At 36.9% G+C, this 21,653-nt stretch overlaps 1 protein-coding gene across 1 annotated transcript; it reads left to right on the top strand.

The window, feature by feature from the left end:
• The first annotated feature begins 663 nt into the window (after positions 1–663).
• Positions 664–17,060, top strand: LOC124385595 (probable polypeptide N-acetylgalactosaminyltransferase 8). The gene is made up of 11 exons (XM_046848748.1): positions 664–1,169; positions 3,408–3,654; positions 5,388–5,554; positions 6,603–6,786; positions 9,003–9,200; positions 10,232–10,346; positions 10,429–10,614; positions 12,856–12,993; positions 13,109–13,204; positions 14,261–14,428; positions 15,339–17,060. Exons 1-11 carry the CDS (start codon positions 974–976, stop codon positions 15,471–15,473), a joined length of 1,830 nt encoding a protein of 609 aa, XP_046704704.1. The 5' UTR covers positions 664–973; the 3' UTR covers positions 15,474–17,060.
• The last annotated feature ends 4,593 nt before the right edge of the window (positions 17,061–21,653 follow it).

Genomic DNA, 21,653 nt, shown 5'->3' with positions numbered 1-21,653 from the left:
TTTTCTCCTAGTATTTAAAAACATGCAGCAGGCTATCTATAAACGTGGACGTGGTAGCTTAGATAGATGTTTAGGTAGATGTTTGATTGGAAGGTTTTGAGGTCAATCCTCAGCACCACCATGCTGCCACTCCGGGCCCTTGAGCAAGGCCCTTAACACTTAATTTGCGAAAGGTGTCTGCAAAATTGCCTTTAAATATAAATGATACAGGGATGTCAAAAAATTTTGACATGAATCTTTTGTTGTTTCTTTTGCAATAAAAGCTATAAAGGATTTTGCATTCTTTAAAATGCCGTCTATTAAATGTTTTGTCCAAGAGGGGTTTTTTTTTTTTTTTTTCCTTTTTCTTCTAGTCTTTGGATTTGATCCAACAAGTCTCCGTTTTTACGAGAAGTCCATGAAGGATGTATTGTACAACATACTAAGAAGTAATGTACTTAAGTTGTTAAACATAAAGGATCACACTGCTGTTGTATTTGCACTTTTAATGTATATACATATATGAAATAAGTTAAAATAATTCATATATTTTTTGTATAACAATCTTCCAATTAATATAAGCTGTGATTTATATTGGGGTTTCTTATTTATTTTTCTTCTGTATAATAATTTTTTATTTTTTTGGGGGGGTGGGGAGACTGCTGAAGAGGCTACAGGTGAAGGTGCAGTGTAGCACCTTCACAAAGTCCAAAGTCTAAGAGATTACAAACTCCTTCACAAGGCAAATACTTTTTGTTCCAGTGCACAAGCGAATTGTTTTCATTTCTAAAAAAGTGCTTTGTTTGGGTTTTTTTCTCATTATACTACATTCCTTATTTCTCTGCTGTCCAATGTTTTCCTCTACCTTCAACCACTCCCCTCGGCTCTCTCCAAGCTCTCCAGTGCGCTTACGGGATGTACCTTCAGGTCCAAAGGCGCTCATGAGCACGTATGTTGAATGTAATATTGTATTGCAGGAGCTCAGTTCTTGTGTATGAGAATGAGAAGTCGAGGTGTCGCAAAAGCAGCGTGCTTCTTGAGCACTTCTGCACTTTTGATGTACGTCCTGCTTTTTTCGACGATCTTCTCCAGAAATCCGTCTCCAAACCTCCTTCCCAGGCTGGAGAGAGAAAATGAACACACCATCCTGGACAAGCTCGAGGGGATTGAGCGTCAGATTAACCAACTCGGTGAGTTTATTGGATTGGAAATGAGCTTTGGTTGCGTATACAACTTCTAATAAGCACGTGCACCGCGTGTTAAGTTTGTTTATAGGGTCATATATTTATATATGTATGTGTTTTGGCTAATTATGGCATGCAGTATGTCATTTAAGCACGCGCATTCGAGTCCATTATGGAATATGCACGCGCGTTTAGATTCTGTACGGCGTGTACAGTACGCGCGCGCTTTTAATTTCGGTAGGGCATATATATATATTATATATGCACGCGCATTCTGATTCAGTATGCTACAGTTTATACAGCATGCATATGCAGCATATACTGTATGCAGACGCATTTACTTTTATTATAGCATATAGGCACGCGCAATTAAATTCAGTAAGACTTGCAAGCGCGCGCACTGAAGGCTCCATATGGCGTATATGCACGCGCATGTAGACTCAGCATGTCTCATAACGTTGCATGAAATCATGTGTTACACACAGGCTTGTGCTTTTCACCCGGACAAGACTATTAATCTGAAGGTAAACTTGTGTGGAAATGCACGGTATTGTTTCACCTGTTAAAGGAGAGGAGGGATGAACATGCGCATTTTGATTTCTAGTCACAGAAACATAGATAGGAATATTACTAGTAAAGCAGTCAGCTTTATCATCATGTCTATTGCATGTCTATCAATCACAAGTAAAGCTGCAGCAAAAAAAATTGATTGATTTGTTAACAAATCAGTCTAATGAAATATTAAGTCCATGGTGCATCATCTCATGGCACCTAAATATCCATCTTTTAAATCTAATTGCTCAGATTCAAAACATGATTTTGTTTCTTTCTTCTAATATAACTTAAACACGTATCTGATCCTGCTATGTTTGCATGAGTAAGTATGATCACTTCACATGCACTCAAATATAAAGCAATAAAACACTGGTCAAGAATGAAACAAAATCTGTTGCTCTCTTTCTGATCTAACAATCCTGCTTCTATTTGATGGATCAGGCATGTAAACAAATAATGATTCCTACAAATTCCCACAGTTTTACATTCATATGTCTGTCAGTGACCCGCTGATAACCTCAACAATGATGTGACTGTGATGAATGAATATCTGGTGATGTGGATGATGAGGATGGGCTCCCTTTTGAGTCTGGATCCACTCACGGGTTCTTCCTTGAATCGTCTCAGGGAGTTTAAACCTCACCACCACTGAGTCACCACTGAGGGATAATTGATCAATTCAAAATATATATTCTGAAATCATGTATTTCTTTAAAACTGCTTTGTGGCGATGCCTGTGGTTTAAAGCGCTAAACACTTAATTTAATATTTTTGGAAAATGTTCCACTTAATCATATAATATTAGCATTAAATATCATCCCTTTTGTGTGCAAGAAGAATATATTAGATGGTATACGTGAATTTCACACTTGCACTAAAGGGTCGCATGGGAGAGCCTAAGAAGTGCTTTCAAGTTGATTTTTTCTGACTAATGAATAGTTGATTTCATCATTTTGGTCTTGGCCCAGGAATGCCGCATCAGCATGCCCCATTTTTATGAGAAGGCTCATGCTGACTGGTTTCCAACGAAATAATAATCATATTAACTGAAACTAATTATCGCTGGCTCACAATGCCAGGGTTCTGGGCTCCATCCTGAGTTCTGAGGTGACTGCAGCAAGTCACATTTTATTGCAAGGTTTTGAAAATGCTAAAAATCATATGCGAAACAATTTGTGCTGATGCAACACATTTTAATTAATGTTGGGACTAAATGTGGAAACAGATGTTGAAAAAAGTGCATACCAATCTAATGCTCAGGTGTCCACAAACTGTCCTTCATATAGTGTAAGTTAGAATGGACTGTTGTGGAAGTTTGGAAATTTTTTTTATTTATTATTAGTAGTATATTTTACAGAAAATAGATTTAACATTATTCTATTTATTGTTGGCTGACCTTTAAACAGTCGATATGTAGCTACAAAATGTTGTGAAACCAGATGTGCATGCATTTTGATCATTTAATTAGGGGGATGTTTTTTAACCTCTAATGTTTTTTTTCATTTTCTAACCCATCATTTGACAATTAAATGCTATTTCTCCATTCTGGGCTTTTTTCCCCCAGAAGTGTATAATTAAGAGTGCATCAAATCTTGCTCTTTTTTGTTTTTGAAAGCTCAGAAAAACCTTAAATATCCACCTTTAAAACCGCTATAAACGTGACCAAGATGCTCTGTGATGTTTCCTCAGCTAAAAATTTAGAGCTGAACATTCAGAAAGTCTCACAATTTGGCGAAAAGCGTCCGACGGTGACTCAGAAGCAGCGAGAGGTCAGAAAGTTGTTCCCAGACTCGGAGCTGTTCAGAACGTGGGGTGACGATCTGTCTGAGGACGAGCAGAAGCAAGCCGAGAACTTATTTCAGCTTTATGGCTACAACGTGTTTCTCAGTGACCGACTTCCTCTGAACAGGACACTACCGGACACTCGAGACCACCGGTATGAACCTGCACACATCACACCTGCTAACAGCTTACAATTTTACCAGATTACAGAGGAACTTAGAGTTTATCTCATTCACACTGAGGGTTAAGGGCCTTTATCAATGGCCCAGTAGTGACAGTTTAGCAGTGTTAGGAATTGAATTCTATATAATGATTATTATCATCATCATCATAATAATAACCAATAATAATAATAACAATAACCTTAATCCTATTATTGCAGATATTACAAAAAAATATGAATTAGGAAATATTTTGCTGAATTATTACTTAAAAATATAAAGAAACGTCGAAATCTTTCTGAGCAGTGGGCAGTAGGTTCTGTCAGGACCAGAAATTCCTTCTCTACTGGCCTGAAATTCTATCATTGACTTACATTTTGATATATTCTCCCATTTATATGTATTAAATTATTCCCAGTAGTCCATTCTTTTCATTTCATCGTGTTTATCTCGGGTTGCGCATCGCATCCGAGTGTAAGTTCAGGTTGGTGTTTCTATCCAATCAGATTTCAATGTTCACATTAAATGAACAGCGTGGACTTTTCGTAGGTTCAGATCTATGGTGCTTTGACTTTTGCTTTAAACAATCCGGCTCAAATATATTCATGTGAATTTGATACCTTTTTTTTTTTGCTTTTCATTCCACAATGGCTGGCAGAGGAGTGGAAATTAATTTGGTCAAAGATATACTTATAAAGGACATTTACAAGAAGGACTTTTCAAGTAAAGTTAAGGAAATTTCAGCCAAAACAGTTGTTAAGCTTCACAATTTATTTATACTTTTGTGTTTTCCATAGAATTTGCACAAAAACAAACCATTTGCCTTAATTTCATACCCCTAGGAAAACACATGGTTTCCCAGTTATCAAGAAAATGCTACAAATACACACAGAAAACCCGCGGTAATTTTCTGAGTTTGATATCGATGGTCCTGCTAGAGATGATGTACATGGACAGTGCAGATGTGGCTACAGTGAAAGGAGACTTACTGATTTGTGTTCATTAAATTTCTTGCTTTAGTAATGGTATTTGTTATCACTGAACAACTGAATTCACTGGTTACGCATGGCCTGTGCATAGAATTCACCCCATTATTAGCCTCATTTAACTCTTTTATGACCTTTAATGATTAGCACTCATTCAGAAGCAAAACAGATGGAAATATGGCGTTCAATTGCAATCTGTCTGGTAACACAGGATGTTGCAATGCTGGAGTTTTCACTTTATATGACGGAAACCTTTACACACACACACACACACACACACACACACAATATATATATATATATATATATATATATATATATATATATATATATATATATATATATAATTATTTTTTTATAATTTTCTCTATTAAAAATAAAGCTCATACATACAAAGCAAAAAAATTAAAGCAACATCAGTAGTTAGGGTACCAAACACAAGTGCAAATTTATTTTCCCTATTTTTGACCTTGATGCTATTTAATGCTATTGATTTAGAAATCGATATTTAAATAAATTAGACATTTTTAAACTTGACGTATTTCGTTGCCATTTTCAGGGGGTGGTGGAGGACCGGTGGGGCTTGAAAATGGGAAATGCACAAAAAGTTTGAGAAACTCTGATCTAAAGTGATGTGATTGACATAATGTGGAGTCGAAAACAAGATTCGAACATCAATTAATCAATACGAAATCTCTGCAGGTTTCTATCCAGGCTAATAATCGCTTTCCTAACGCTAGGTGTGCTTCAAAGGTGTATCCGGAGCAGCTCCCGTCACTCAGCGTTGTTCTGATCTATCTGAACGAGGCTCTGTCGATTTTAAAGCGAGCCATACACAGCATCGTCCACAGAACACCTGCTCACCTGCTCAAGGAGATCATTCTGGTGGACGATCGTAGCACGAACGGTGCGTAACTTACAATGGTGTGCAGTTGTTTTTATACAGTTTTAATGAAAGTGAGTTTTTTTTTTTTATTATTGCAAGAATAACGTTATTTTCAGGTTTTATCATTTTGTTTGGTTTTCAATTTTTGTGTTTATGTCTCATACATTTATTAATAATAGATTGAAGAATACAATTTACTTGTATCTGATCCTTTCTCCAGCTTTGTGAGAAATTCGAATCTGCTGTTTCAGGCGTTAGCTGTAGCTGCTACATTCAATTCTGCTAAATATTTATCATAACTGTTCAAGACTTGAAGTTCAAAACCCTCAAGCCATATATAAGACAAAATGGAAGTTCAATCATTGGAAATTTAGTATTGAATACATACATTTTAAAAAGAGTGCAAAATTGATAACAAATTAACCGTACACTATATAGACACAATTTTGTGGACACCTGACCATAAGATTGGTATGTGGTTTTTTTAAACATCTCATTCCACATTTAATCACAAAGTTCTCAAAATAAACTCCACTCTTCTGTTAAAATGTTCCACTGGATTTTGTGGAGAATACATACAATACCTCACCTACAAGGGTGTTAGTAAAGTCAGGTACTGAGAAGGTCTGGGGTGCAGTCAGCATTTTAATTCATCCCAAAGGTGTTCAGTAGGGTTGGAGATCTATAGCAGGAGATCTTTCACTCTAACTCATGTAATGCATATCTTCATGGAGCTACCACATTCAAAAGCATCCTATACAATTTTCAGTATCCAAATTTGTGGTAACAGTTTGAAGTAGAAGCACATATGGCTGGAAAAGTCAGGTGTCCCAATACTTTATATAGTATTCATTTTGTATATTATATTTAGTGCCATTGTGTATAATGTTGAATTTAATGTCTTAATGAACCAGATAATGAACATGGTTTATAGATACTTTATTTATGGGCATTTAGAAAATATATTTTCTACTGGAGATGCATGTTTTTATACGATCATATTTTTCATTTAAAGTCTATCAACGAATGGACGCTAATCCAATAAATTCTTCTTTTGTAATCATTGTAGAGGACCTGAAGGAAAAACTTGGTGAGTTTATTGACCAAATGAATCAACAGAGGCCTGGATTACTCAAAAAAGTGAAGCACAAACAGCGACTGGGTCTGTCGCAAGCTCGTATTTCGGGATGGAAAGCAGCTGTCGGTGATGTGGTGGCCATTTTGGATGCTCACATCGAGGTGCATAAGCATTGGTAAAAAAAAACAAAAAACACTTGTGTATCACTGTGTCTTTCAACTTTGCACAAACACCTTATAAGTCTTAAGTTAATGCTTGTCATTTTTGACCATATAATGTTACAGTTCAGTTTGAGATAAAAAAAAAAGGTTGTTACAGGACCACAGAGCTAAAAAACAACACCACAGATTGACATAAGACTACACAGACCTCTGGTATAAATAAATAAAGTGCACGGTGACGGCGTATTTCAGGGAAAACCTGCCATATAAATATCCAGGTAGCATCCTCATAGCATTGTAAACCAACCCTTCCATCTCTCTCACAATCTATTTCCTGCCAACTGACATCCAGTGTTTTGCTCGTAACTGAAAAAATAGTAACTAGTTACAGTTACTCGTTACTTCATTCAAAAAGTAACTGTTACTTTGTTGATTACTTGCACCAAAAAGTAATGCGTTACTGTTAAAAGTAACTTTTTAGTTACTTTTTTAAAGAACGTTCTTTAATGTTCCCATTAATGCCCTTTTATGTGTTATGGTCTACAAACACAAAACTCACTTAAACACAGAGTAATTTTTAAACACTATTTTATTTAAGTCAGAGCAGCACAAACTGAATATATCACAAGCATTTCTGAAATAAATAACAAAACAAGCTGAATATTATATTCAGAATCAAAAACTTAAAGTGGCTTCTGCTGTTGTGTTGAGCTCTTAAACATGTTCCTTTCACAGCTGAAGTATGAAAACTATCAACAATGTACAACAGAACACCGGGTTAGCTTCTAGCTTCTAGCATGGGGTCCTGGAGGAGCTTCAACAGATTGGAGTTGCTGTTTATCGCAGTAGATACGACCTTCGAACCAGAAAGACACAGCTTACATTTGACAAAGTTTTTGTCTTTATACTCAACTAAAGTGAAATAATGAGCATATTTCCACTTTGAGAAACTCGTCTTGCTCTCGCCTCGACTCTCCATTACTGCTGCACAGACCTGAATAAACGGAGACACGCCCACAGTGCGTCTTCTTCATGTTTACAGTGGGTAATCCACCAATCCTACAATGCGACGCTGCTGTAAGCAGGTTAGGCTGTAGGCTACACTTCAGCCCAAATTAATTCATTTAAAAAAGTAACGGGTAACGCACCATACGGTAACGGTAACGAAGTTACTTTATTTTTAAAAGTAACGCGTTACTGCCCAACACTGCTGACATCTATAAGAGGGTTTTAAAAGCATTCGCTAAACGACTAGCATACTGGATAACAGCGTATTCCTAAAGTAATAACTACACACAAGTTTTAACATATAAACAAGACCTTCTTGGCTGGTCTAAAACTGCATTTTAATACATCTTTGTCTATGAAGATGTACAAAATTATTCTCGATAGTCTATTCTCTTCATTTCATAGCATTTCTCTTGGGTGTGCGGCTACAAGGAGAGTCTGTATACGTTGGAATTTCTATCCAATATAGAAATATGTATTCAATATTTGGAATATGTATCTGCCTTGATGTCATCTAAATGACCAGTGCGGCGCTTGAAGGCTTTAACAATTCAGTTGACAGCACAGAACAGACAGCACAGTCTGTCCGTATGGTCCTGAATTCTTCACTGGCTACCTTTAGGTTGAAGAGTTTGTTTTAGTTTGAAGTGTCCCCACCCTGGAGCAGTGATGGGAAGATCATATTATTTTAGTTACTTGGATCTTTAAATCTAGTCGTTTAGTTCATTTAATCCTTATCACCTTCATAGCGTCAACGGGAGTCGGATAACAAAAGGACGAACAACTCGGATCAGAGGACTCATTAGATGAACTTCTCAATTCTGTTTCCTGTGCACTGCACTGCATGGCGTCTAGTGGAGTCACACGACTCGGACTAGAAATGAGACACCTCAAGACGACTTGTTCTTCTAAATCACATTGAAGACTCAAAATGAACGATCATGAAAGACCCAACACCACCCTAAAAAAGATTATGTTCCTTCAACCTCAAGTCATTTCTCATTCGCCAATGGTGACATTGTTCAATCATTGTAAAGAACAACATATTCTTTAGTATGAATGAAAATATTTCTCTCTGTAAAGAAGTGTAAAGTCATTAAAATGGCCTTTATTTCTCTGTACATAAATAAACATATAAAAAACGAAATATTTGAATATTTAATTGTATTGATTAAAGCCATAATGGGGGCGATTAAATTAATTGAATTTCTATTGGTTTCAGGGCAGAACCGCTGCTGGCCAGAATCCAAGAAGACAGGACGGTGGTGCTGTCTCCGGTGTTTGACCGGGTGGATTTCAACACACTTAAATTGACTCCATACGAAACAAGCGCCCATGCCTTCGACTGGCAGATGTGGTGCATGTACGAGTCCTTCAGGCCAGAGTGGTACAAACTCAATGATGAGTCCATGCCTGGGAAGTGAGTGATACCATTCAGATTTATCATAAAATAGTCATTTTATTGTATACAAGGCTCTGTTTATTTATACGCCTTCCCAAATATAATGAAGAAACACTTGGGGGTATCCTAGCTCGTTAGGAAGCTGGGGTAAAAGCCATGATGCAGCAATCCTGGACCAGAAAAGGTTAAGGGGGTGTTCATGAGCCCAACATTGGCAGCATGGCAATGCTTGGGCTTGGACCCCCAAACCTTCAATCAGAAGTCCAACATATCTATACACTTAAATGTTTAGGGCCTCAATCAATGGCCCAACAGTGGCAGCTTGACAGATGGTTTTGATTATTCTCTCACATGTTCCTCCTCTTGAAATGACAATGTAGATTGTGACACTGAGAAACTGAGAATTGAATTGAATTGAAACCAGAAAGTCACAAAAAAATCCTCATAACGGAAAGAATTGTACAGAAGCAGCTTTATAATGTTATAATAAAGCTTTATATATTTATACTTACACTTATATTGTTAATATCTTATGCAATTATGTGCAATAATAATAATTAATTGTTACATGTGCAGAAACTTATGTAACTATAATTGTAGTCTGGCTTTTTCGCCATCTGTTTCGTTGCTACTACAAATTTATTTTAACTTATTAATATATGACTTAATATGTATATTTATTGAAATGTTCTTTTTTATTTGACTTTAAACTCAAATCTTTCTGCGAGCAACTGCAACCCAACAATTTCTCAAATAATTCTGATTCTAAAGAATTACCTTCAAATGTTATAGTTGCATGCTGATTGGAGTCGGCATCTGGAAACAAAAAACAAAAAAACGTATAAAAATGCATACATTTATTTAATTTTTATGTAAAGCATCTACCATACAAATCCTGTGTAAATGCTACCATCTTAGAATCAGTCCAATCATATAAACGTGTCGTTCGTCTTACAGATGTGTTTTTTTATGCTGCTGTAATTAAAAACGCCAACACCTTCTGTCGGATCATATTTGAGAATTCATCCGTGTTATTCCTTTATTGCCAGGAGTCCTTCCGTCATGGGGATTTTTGTAGCCGATCGAGTCTTCTTGGGAGAAATTGGAGGGTTAGACAAAGGGATGGAAATTTACGGAGGCGAGAACGTCGAGCTCGGAATACGAGTAAGTTGTTTATCGCTTGTATATTTGTCGCTGTAGTATTAAGAGTATTTATATAAACCTGGTGTGTGTTTTTTTTTATTAGGTTTGGCTGTGTGGGGGAAGCGTCGAAATCATCCCTTGCTCTAAGATCGCTCACATAGAGCGAGCGCATAAGCCCTACGCTCCAGATCTAGCCGAGCCCATGAGAAGAAACGCGATAAGGGTGGCTGAAATCTGGATGGATGAATACAAGAGAAACGTTCTTGTCAGCTGGAATCTTTCACAGAAGGTTGGATGTAGTAAACTCTAATTAGCTGTTAAAGATAAAAACCACGATATAAACATGGCGTAGCATCTATTATACAGTAAAGTTTGGTTCCTAAATAAATGTATTTGCATTAAGTTAACTGAAAGCATTTTCAGTGTGAATTTGCACAGCGTCTTGGTTACGACTGGCTGTTTCTGTGACAAATCCTTTCAGACTTGTGGTGATTTAAGGTACTGTTAGTAAATGGTTCGTTCAATGTAACGAGTCATCTCAAAGAGTAATTTGTACATTTTCTGCTGGACACGCATGAGAAAAGCATCGTGAAATCTCTGTAGGTTATGTACAGGAAACAGAATCGAGTAGTTTACCTCTCGACTTTTCTAGCCCGAGTTGTTTTTTCTTGTATCATGTAATTCCCAAATACGCTATACAGCGCATTAAACAGAAAACAGAAGTGAGTAGATCATCTCATCGGTCCTCTGGTCCGAGTCGTTCGTTCTTTTTCACGTGACTCCCATAGGATCTACACCAGGGGTCACCAACGTGAAGCTGGTGTGAAAACAGAGGAGAAATCAGAGTCACATCAGCCAGTTATTTACTGAGGGAGAGTTTCTGAAGAGCTGCATGATGAAGCTGTGAGACGTCTGGTGTTTACCAGGAGATATTTTTATGAAGAGCAAAATATTTTAAGTTATTTAAAGTTGAAGATTATTATTTATAAAATGGCATAAGAGAAAAGAAATCTGATTTAGATTTGTTGTTATTTTAACGTTTACTTGAAAGCACAATTTTTTATTTTTTTTGTTTAGGTTTTTTTCGCAGCAGGTTCATATTTCTGACTTGTATAATTTTGACAGGAGATATTTTTATAGAGAGCTATTTATTTAAAGTTTAAGTTTATTTTTTCTGGAATAATATTCCTGTTTGGTTTTATTCATATTTATGTTTAAAAAAAACATCTAGTTTTAGTGTGTTCAATAAATGTTTATTCTGTTCGCCCCGCAACCTAAAGAGTGCTTTGAGTTTTAGGCCCCCTGTGCAATTGAGTTTGACACAGATAAATATCATTAATTATTAATAACAACATATAATTAAAGGTAAATTGAGCAAATTTGTTATTTCAGAAGTGTGTATCAAACTGGTAGCCTTTCACATTACTCGGTACCCAAGAAGTAGCTCTCAGTTTCAAAAATTTTGGTGACCCCTGATCTACACAGTGCAATAGATCGGGTGTTTTTGGTCTGAATTATGAATAATTATGGGAGTCATGTGACTAAAGAACTATAGATTAGAACCAGAAGATATGAGAGGAGAGCTACTAGACGTGTTGGAGATCTGCTTATTGAAAATGTGAAATTTTATATTGATTCGAAAACAAAATTCATATTTATTCATTTTGATGAAAGAGATTCAAAGAAACAAGTCACTAAAATGATCCGATTTTCCCAACACTAATGCTTTGCCTTGCATTTATTAGGAAAAAAACGTAAAAATCATTGGCTTAAAGAGCAGGACTCAGGTGGACATCATCATAGGATAACCCATGATGATACTGAGACTTAATAAATCTCGGTTTTGACACAAAACAGGTGAACGCAGTAGGAAAATCAACCGACTAGAAGCAAAAAGAAAAAAAAGGCAAACATGAGCCAAAATCATTATAATGGATTTAATGATGCTTTAAAAGGTATTCAAAGGTTGGGAATTATTATTTTTTTATTATTATTATACCCAACCCTGGATTGCCAAGTAAACCTCCCTTTGTAATGTTTCTACGTTCTTGATCATGCTGTTTGTTTGCTGTTGTGTACTGAGGTCATGGACGGCTTTATTTATATTGAGATCTTGCTAATGGGTCAACTCCATTCAGCCACTTATTTGACTTCTATTAAATTTGCCAACAAAAATTTTACCAAAAAATGACAAAGCAAACAATGAAATTATTTAGACTTTCCTCATCACAGTAATGAATTGAAATCTCTCTTCTATTGCTATTTTTCCCACTCGCCATATCTCTCTTGGTTTTCCCAAATTTCCCTTCAACAATTCAGTGTTTTAAAGTACTATAAATCCTAGTGTAGTGTAGTGTAGTGTAGTGTAGTGTAGTGTAGTGTAGTGTAGTGTAGTGTAGTGTAGTGTACCTCAACCTGCTTTTGTACCATTTCAGATGTTATAAATAAATTACAATGAGCACAAAGAAAAGCTTCGAGAGTGACATATAAAACAAAATAATCAAATCCGCTTCACATCAAACCCTTTCAGAATCATGGAATTGATATCGGAGACGTGACGGAACGAAAGAAACTGAGAGACCAACTTAAATGTAAGCCCTTCAGCTGGTATCTGAAGAACGTCTATCCTGAATTAGACACCTGGGATGATCTACTCGGCTACGGCGCAGTAAGTCCTTTTTTATGAGGTTTCTCTTAGTATAAAATTGTGAAAATATATGATTTTATTTCATTTTGGAAAATCCAGTGAATTTGATTGGTTCACTTTGCCTTTGCTTGTTCAGATACAGACAGAATTTATAGAAAATCACTGCCTTGATCAAGGTCCTGTTCCTGGCAGCGTCCCTGTCATTTATCCGTGCCATTTTCTTAACCCTCAGGTAAGTTTTTGGACTACTAGCACCAAACAAAGTTTGCATTACAGCTTCTGTGAATGTTTGCATTTGAGTAAACCAAAAAAGAGAAAGGGTGGAAGCCTGTGTTTCATCAGGAAGAAGAAAACTAAGCACTCTGAATAAAAACATGCTCCACTCAGCATTTGTACAATATTGTTCACTGTCTAAGTGCCTTTTGTGTTTCGCAGGGACGTTTCTAGTCCTTTTTTTGCACCTTAGATGAGATTCTTATTGTCCCCCGAATGGCTCCGCTGTCCCACCACAATACTCCACCCCCCACACCGTACAAATGATTCGCAACCTTCCTTAAAAAAAGGTTAAACACGTTTAATAATCACTATTGCAAAATTGCCTGAATTCAATTAAGTAAGCATATACTTCATATTAAACTTCAGGAGAAAAACAGGTAAAGAATTGAAATGCAAAAAAACCCAACAATGAATCCAACAATAAATTTGTTTTAAATCCATTTAAAAGAGGAATTATGACTCGATTGTGAGTATAACACTTGTGACTTGGCTGGAGTTTTCTATTACTTTTCCTTAATAAAATATTGCGTGATGAAATCGGTTCATTCGGTTCACATCGGTTTTTTAATTAATCCTGTATATTTATTTTTAGTTTGGGTTCCCTGGTGGTCTAGTGGTTAGGATGCGGCGCTCTCACCACTGCGGTCAGGGTTCGATCCCCGGTCAGGGAACCAACCCCAGCCACTCTTAGTGCCGGTCCCAATCCCGAATAAATGGGGAGGGTTGCGTTAGGAAGGGCATCCAGCGTAAAAAACGTGCCAAATCAAAACATGCGGATGGTCCGCTGTGGCGCCCCCTAACGGGAGAAGCCGAAAGAAAGTTTATTTATTTTTGAGTTTGAGAATTCTTTTAATTCTCTCTGCCAAAAACCATGAGAAGACTGTGAAGACGGTGCTTGGTGTGTCAGGAACCAGAACACTATAAAGAGTGATCTAATGGTTATCAAGGACTATAACTATTAATGGTAAGAAATCATCTGTTCATCTGTTTGCCCCATTTGTTTTGTATATAGTACTGCTACTATAGGAGTAGTGGGGAACTCTACATCGGAGGCATCACCTCTCACAAGTACAATAATAACCGCTGTCTGGTGGATCCTGGTGAGGGAAACACACCTTCGCTGCATAACTGTAAAATATCCAAGGAGAAAGGATTCCATATGTACTGGGACTTTAAACAGGTGATTACGTTTAGATTATGAATTGCTGCAAATTACTAATCGGCTTTGCACTGTTGTGTTTAACAGCAGGGTTTTAAAAAACAACCTGCCAAACAATATATGGACAAAAGTAATAGGACACCTGACTTTTCCAAGCATACGTAGTTTTTCCACAATCAGTTCACGAAATTGTCTTAGGATGCGGAAGCATTACATTTTCCCTTCACATGAACTACGAGACCGAAACCTGTTCCAACATGAGAATAACCCTGTGCAGAAAAAGCTGTTAAGATATGCTCTGACCTCAACCCTCTAGGAGGAATTAAAACGCCACCTCAGGCCTCCTAACCTCAGCTTCATCAGTACCGCAAAAATTACTAACAACTTTGTATCTGAATGAGCACAAATCTCGACAAAATCTAGTGGAACATCTTCCCAGAAGAGTGGAGGTTATTATAAGAGCAAATGGGGACTAAATGTTGAACTTGATGTTCAATAAGCGAACACAAATCTTATGGTCAGGTGTCCACAAACTTTTGTCTATATAGTGTGTTATACCATATGTTATACCACAGTTAAATTCTTAACCCTTATTGATCAGAAGATGTAGATTTCTGACTCATTACATTAACAGCTTTGTTTTAATGCACTAATTTACTTTTTATTCATATTCACTTCTGTATGGTGGAACAGTTTACAGATTGCCAGTCATATGATAAGATTTCATTTAGTATATTAATGGAAGGAGACTCCAGTGGCAGAAAGGTCACGACGGTTTCTGGTTTCTCAGGAATATGACAGGAATATGACATTTGGTTTTTTTAACCAAATTGTTCATTCCTAATCACACTGCTGCTTTATTTCTTAGTCAGGAATCAGTAACACAACAGCTATTTGTGTTGTATAACTCTTCATCTGTATCTTTACTCAGGGTCATGCAATAAAAAACAAAAACACCAACAGATGTCTCGAGATTGCTCAAGGAGAGGATTCGTGGTACCACCTTGTCATTCAGGCCTGCAGCGGGCAAAAATGGAGGATACAATACGTCATCAAAGAATTTTAACTACCTTATGACACCTGGGTTTAAATGACAACCAAAGGAAATGAGACATATGGAAAATTTGGGCATCGATGAACTCTAGAGTAATGAAGCGAAGATTGACTTTCAGCACGGGTGGAACATTCAAACTGGAAAGGCAAACACAAATGCCATTAGTACATCGCTGCTAGGCAACCAGGACATGTGCCGATGGAACTAGCTAAATACTAAAGTTAATGATTTAGCTACTGTGTGTGTGTGTGTGTGTGTGTGTGTGTGTGTGTGTGTGTGTGTGTGTGTGTGTGTGTGTGTGTGTTAAGCCTTTTTCCAGAAGGTGTAAACACATAGTGACTGTGGAAACAGTCAGGAAGTCAGGAATATCAACATTTACCTCAGGTGTGTGGGTACATTTTGAGGAAATGACCCTGTACATCTAAAATTACACTGTAATGAACTTAGCATCAACTGAAGACTGAGCTTTCAAGGGCTCACCCTTATTGAGGAACGTAAACAAGGCATCACAATTGGTGAAAACCTGTCAGAATCTTGTGATGCCCAAAACATAAGTAGAATTGCTCGTTCCTGTGGGAACTCTGTATAAACCTGTTGAACGATTGGCTCTTTTGAAACCGAGAATAATACCAACATCTGGATACAGTTGTCTGTGGGGGGGGGTTCACCTTTATGATTTGTATATATATTTCAAAAAAAAGTTTTTTATCTTGGTGAGCTAAAAATATATACGATGGATGATGTGAATCTGATCTCACAGCGCCACCCGCTGTTCATGGAGGACTCAGTTTGAAGACATCTAAAAACCTTAATTTTTGTGATTTTATTTTTTTTTCCCAGGAGGAATCATCCAAATGTCAGAAACATTTGCCTGTAAGAAAATTGAGTAGAAACGTTTACTACAATCCCACAGATGACTTTAGTCTCTAGTATAATAACGACTATCTATCGTTGTTGTTTTGCCAAAGAGATGCATCTCAGTTTTTTATTTATTTTTTAATCTAAGAGAAAAAAAGCATCTAGAAGGGTAAAAGTAACATTTTATAATCAGTTAAACAATTTCAGATCATCAGTGAAGGTTTTTTTATCTCATGTAAAACTGTATTATAAAAGTTTTTGATTTTGATTCCCAAAAGTGTCTTACAGTCCAAAAATAAAGACACTTTTATCAAAATATCTTCACTATAGTCAAATGTGTATAGGATTTCCTATTTTAATATATTGATAAACCAAATATATGATTCTTAAACCTACTTTTTTAGACATTTGAAGCCATTTTATTTGATTGACATATATTGCATCTGAGAAATCGGCATCAAATGATCTGAAAATATTACGTTTGAAATCATAAAAGATGTCTGAATCGATTTAATATGTAATAATCCCACACTGAAAGAATGACTCACAATTGCACACATTTTTTATTTTTCTGAGCTTAAAAAGAATCTTTTGCTGCTACTCCTTTTATCTTATGCCTTGGAAGAAAGTTTAAGGCACTTGTGGGGAAAAACATGCTTTCAAAAATAAAACAGTTTATTTTTTTATTGATGAACACAAAAATGGAGAGTAAATATACCGAATAAAATCTAATTTAAATCAGTATTTGGTGTGACCACCCTTTGTCTGCAAAACAGCATCACTTTTTTCTAGGTACACACACTAGTACAACGTTTTTGAAGGAACTTGGCAGGTAGGTTGTTCCAAACATCTCAGAGAATTACCCACGGATCTTCTGTGAATGTAGGCTGCCTAAAATCCTTCTGAGTCTTCATGTAATCCAAGACAGACTCCACGATGTTGAGAACAGCGCTCTCTAGGAGTCAAATGTTTTACTTCCATTAATCCTTGATTTGTATACTGAAAATAGGTTCTTAATGACATTGGCTGCATGTTTGGGATCGTTGTTCTGCTGCAGAATAAATTTGGGGAAAATCAAATGCCTCCCTGATGGTACTGCATGATGAAATATCTGCTTGTATTTCTCACCATTGAGGACACCAATAATCCTGACCAAATCTCCAACTCCATTTGCAGAAATGAAGCCCCAAACTTGCAGGAAACCTCCACCATGCTTCACTGTTGCCTGCAGACTCTCATTAATGTAACACTCTCCAGCACTTAAGCAAACAACTTTGTTTTTTTGCTCCAGACATATTTCAGATTTTGCCTCATCAGTCCAAAGAACCTGCTGCCATTTTTCCGTTTTTATTTATTTTAGTTTATTTTTTCATTTTTGTCCAAGAATTTTAATTGCAAAATGGGATTATTATAAAATGTAAAAGTGCAATCAAACCAATTCCAAGAATCCCAAACCAGAACAAAGGGACATATGAAGAAGGTTCAACTACACATAAAAAGAGGAAGAGAAAAAAAATATATATAATTAATTAAAAAAATTAAATAAAATGAACAAATAAAAATACAAAAACTACCCTTTGAAGTAGTAAAAGAGGGGAAAAATGATACCCCCCTCAGTCTACCTCTAGTATACGTACATCATTAAAGTAGGTAATAAATTGTTGCCATTTAAAAAAAAAACATTTTTCCTTCATCTGACATTGATTTTTTTCAAGTTATAAAAAGAAAATTAAATCTTTAAGCCATACTGATATAGAAGGAGGTTGTGGGGGAGGTCCAAGATGGTATTCCATGGCGAGCAAGCAAAGATGCAAAAGCGACTACACTACCTTAGTTATGGGTTAGAGGTTGACACTGAGATGGAACACCAAAAAATAGCAATTAGAGGGCAAATGTCTAACTTCAGAGACAATAAAAAAAAAAAAGGAGTTCCAGAACTTCTACAGTTTGGGACTAAGTGCAAACATATGACTGAAGTTACACAGTGAAAGGTCACATTTTCCACATACAGTGGTGTGAAAAAGTGTTTGCCCCATTCCTAATTTCTTATTTTTTTGCATGTTTGTCACACTTGAATGTTTCAGATCAAACTAATTTAAATATTAGTAAAATATAACACAAGTAAACACAACATGCAGATATTAAATAAAGGTTTTTTTATTATTGAGGGAAAACAAAATCCAAAACAACATGGCCCTGTGTGAAAAAGTGTTTGCCCCTAAACCTAATAACTGGTTGGGCCACCTTTTGCACCAACAACTGCAATTGCACTGTGGAGGAATTTTTTTCCACTCATCTATGCAGAATTGTTGTAATTCAGCCACATTAGGGGTTTTTTTGAGCACGAACCGCTGTTTTAAGGTCACGCCACATCATCTCAATAGGATTCAGGTCAGGACTTTGACTAGGCCACTCCAAAGTCTTCATTTTTTTTTCTTCAGCCATTCAGAGGTGGACTTGCTGGTGTGTTCTGGATCATTGTCCTGCCACAGCTTGAGGTCTCGAACAGATTGCTGGGGATTCTCCTTTAGTATTTTTGGGTAACCAGCAAATTTGATGGTTTCATTTATCACAGCAAGTCTTCCAGGTCCTAAAGCAGTTAAACAGCCCCAGACCATCACACTACCACCACCATATTTTACTGTTGGTATGATGTTCTTTTTCTGAAATGTGGTGTTACTTTTTTAAGCCAGACGTAATCGGGGACACACCTTCCAAAAAGTAAAATTTTGTCTCTTCAGTCCACAGAGTATTTTCCCAAAAGTCTTGGGAACTGAGACGAGCCTTTATGTTCTTTTGCTCAGCAGCGGTTTTCGTCTTGGAACTCATCAGACCATTTTTGCCGTCTCTTTTTCATGGTGGAGTCATGAACACTGACCTTCACTGAGGCAAGTGAGGCCTGCAGTTCTTTGGATGTTGTTGTGGGGTCTTTTGTTACCTCTTGGATGAGTCATCACTGTGCTCTATGGGTAATTTTGGTCGGCTGGAGACTCCTGGAAAGGTTCTCCACTGTTCCATGTTTTTTACATTTGTGAATAATGGCTCTCACTGTGGTTCTCTGGAGTCCCAAAGCTTTAGAAACGGCTTTATAACCTTTTCCAGACTGATAGATCTCAATTACTTTCTCATTTGTTTCTGAATTTCTTTGGATCTCGGCATGATGTATAGCTTTTGAGGATATTTTGGTCTACTTCACTTTGTCAGGCAGGTCCTATTTAAAAGTTTTCTTGATTAAGAACAGGTGGGGCAGTAATCAGGCCTGTGTGTGGTGAGAGAAATTGAACTCAGGTGTGATAAACCACAGTTTTAACAGGGGCAAACACTGATTTGATACATTAAAGTCTGACAAACATGCAAAAAAATAAGAAATCAGGAAGAGGGCAAACACCTTTTTACACCTTTTTGATCACCTTTTTGGTTAGACCATGGTCTGATGGTCTAACCACTGAATGTCAGGAACGTTGGGATATATTTTCGATAATTTTTAAATGATATAAAACTGAGTCTAGCATATGACGTGGAAGAGGGTATATTATCTAACACCCTGTCCCGTCAAAGTGTATATTTGAGAGATAACACCACTCACATTCAATCCAAACATCTTTTCCCAAGCAGATTTTGGAGGTAAAGAGGGAAACCCAGAAAACCGGGACGAGGCACAATGTCTAATTTGAGAAAGAAAAAAAACGAAAAAGGTGAGAAGGAGGTAAGTGGAATGTCAAAGATAAGGCAGAGAAGGTCATAAAAACGCTATTAATTGAAAAAGTGTTCAAAGCGTTTCAGATCCTTCTTCTCCCAGAAAGTGAATGTAGAATCTGTAAAGGAGGGGGGTGGGTTGATATATTGCATATACTGTATGTGCCATGGAAGAGGCTGAGGTCAATTTAAAATAACGCTGAAATTGATCAAATATTTGAGAGGAACGCACTACTGGATTATCAGTATAGCGTGCAGCTGAGGTGGGAAGGGACTCCATGGCAGAGTGGAGGCACGCACCCAGAACACAAGCTTATAAATATTAGCTGCCCAATAATAATGCATGAGGTTAGGTAATGCAAGGCCCCCACTTAGTCTGCATTTTTGAAAAAAGTTTTGGAAAACCTGGGTGTTTTTCCCGCCCATACAAAAGACAAGATTAAACTTTCTTTCAGCTTCTTCCATTAGAGGTCGCCACAGCGGATCATCCGCATGTTTGATTTGGCACATGTTTTTATGCTAGATGCCCTTCCTAATGCAACCCTCCCCATTTATCCGGGCTTGGGACCCGCACTAAGAGTGGCTGGGGTCGGTTCCCTGACCGGGGATCGAACCCGGGCCGCAGCAGTAAGAATGCCGCAGCCTAACCACTAGACCACCAGGAACCCTACAAGAGACAAGATTAGCTGGTCAATATTTTAGAAAAATGTTTTAGGTAAAAACAAAGGAATAGACTGAATAAGATACAGAAATATGGAAAGAATGTTCATTTGAACTGCATTTATTCTAAAAAGTGGAGACACCGCCGCCATTTTTCTTGCCTTGCCCTGCCTTGTTTCTATGTTGACGGTTTTATTGCCTGCAATACTTCCAAGACCAGTTCCGACCAGACTTGTCTAGACAGTAAATATGTGTACCTGGGTTCCACTGGTTTCCACCTGGTCTTTGTTGATGGTACTGCTGGACACCTGATGTCCAAGGACTGTAAACATAATGTGTCTTTCATTTGCTACATTCGCTTTCCTTAAATGCATTTATGGTCCTCAACATTGCCTTTTTCTTCGTGCTTTTTCAAAATAGCTTGACCAGCACATCTTGAAATTCAGTCGGCTTGATGCAGTTAGTTATTAATACAATTGACCTTGATTCACCCATGATTCATTTTTATATCTGTTGTAAAAACCCCAAAGATGTCTGATGCATTCTTCCTTGTTTTGTAATTGAAGATCTTTGCGATAAGACTGTCTAGTTTTTACTTTAGTAGCCTTATGTGATTAACTTGTAGTGTCACAGTTTCCACAGCTTTGCAGTGAATCTACTGCTTTCCAAGAATTATTGTAAATATTCACAGTCATATTAAAAAAAATTGACTTGTTAGCACACATAGTAGTGTAGTGCATGCTTTGGGTGTCCTTGAAGCTGAAATGTTATCAACAATGCTTCCCTTTATATCTTTATTGTTCACATATAAAAAGTCAAGTGTTTCAATCTATTATAATACTTTTATATTACCCATCATTCAGAACTTACAAAAGCGCTAATCTCTCTCACACTCACACACACACACCTTTTTTTACATTTTCTTCTTTTTCTTTAATTACATCTTTTATTATTATTAAAGCAAATGAGGACTAAATA

Source organism: Silurus meridionalis, chromosome 5 (genome assembly GCF_014805685.1).
Source record: "Silurus meridionalis isolate SWU-2019-XX chromosome 5, ASM1480568v1, whole genome shotgun sequence".
Classification (NCBI taxonomy): domain Eukaryota; kingdom Metazoa; phylum Chordata; class Actinopteri; order Siluriformes; family Siluridae; genus Silurus; species Silurus meridionalis.
Note: the sequence above shows the minus strand (reverse complement) of the source record. Positions and strands in the feature narration are given on the sequence as shown.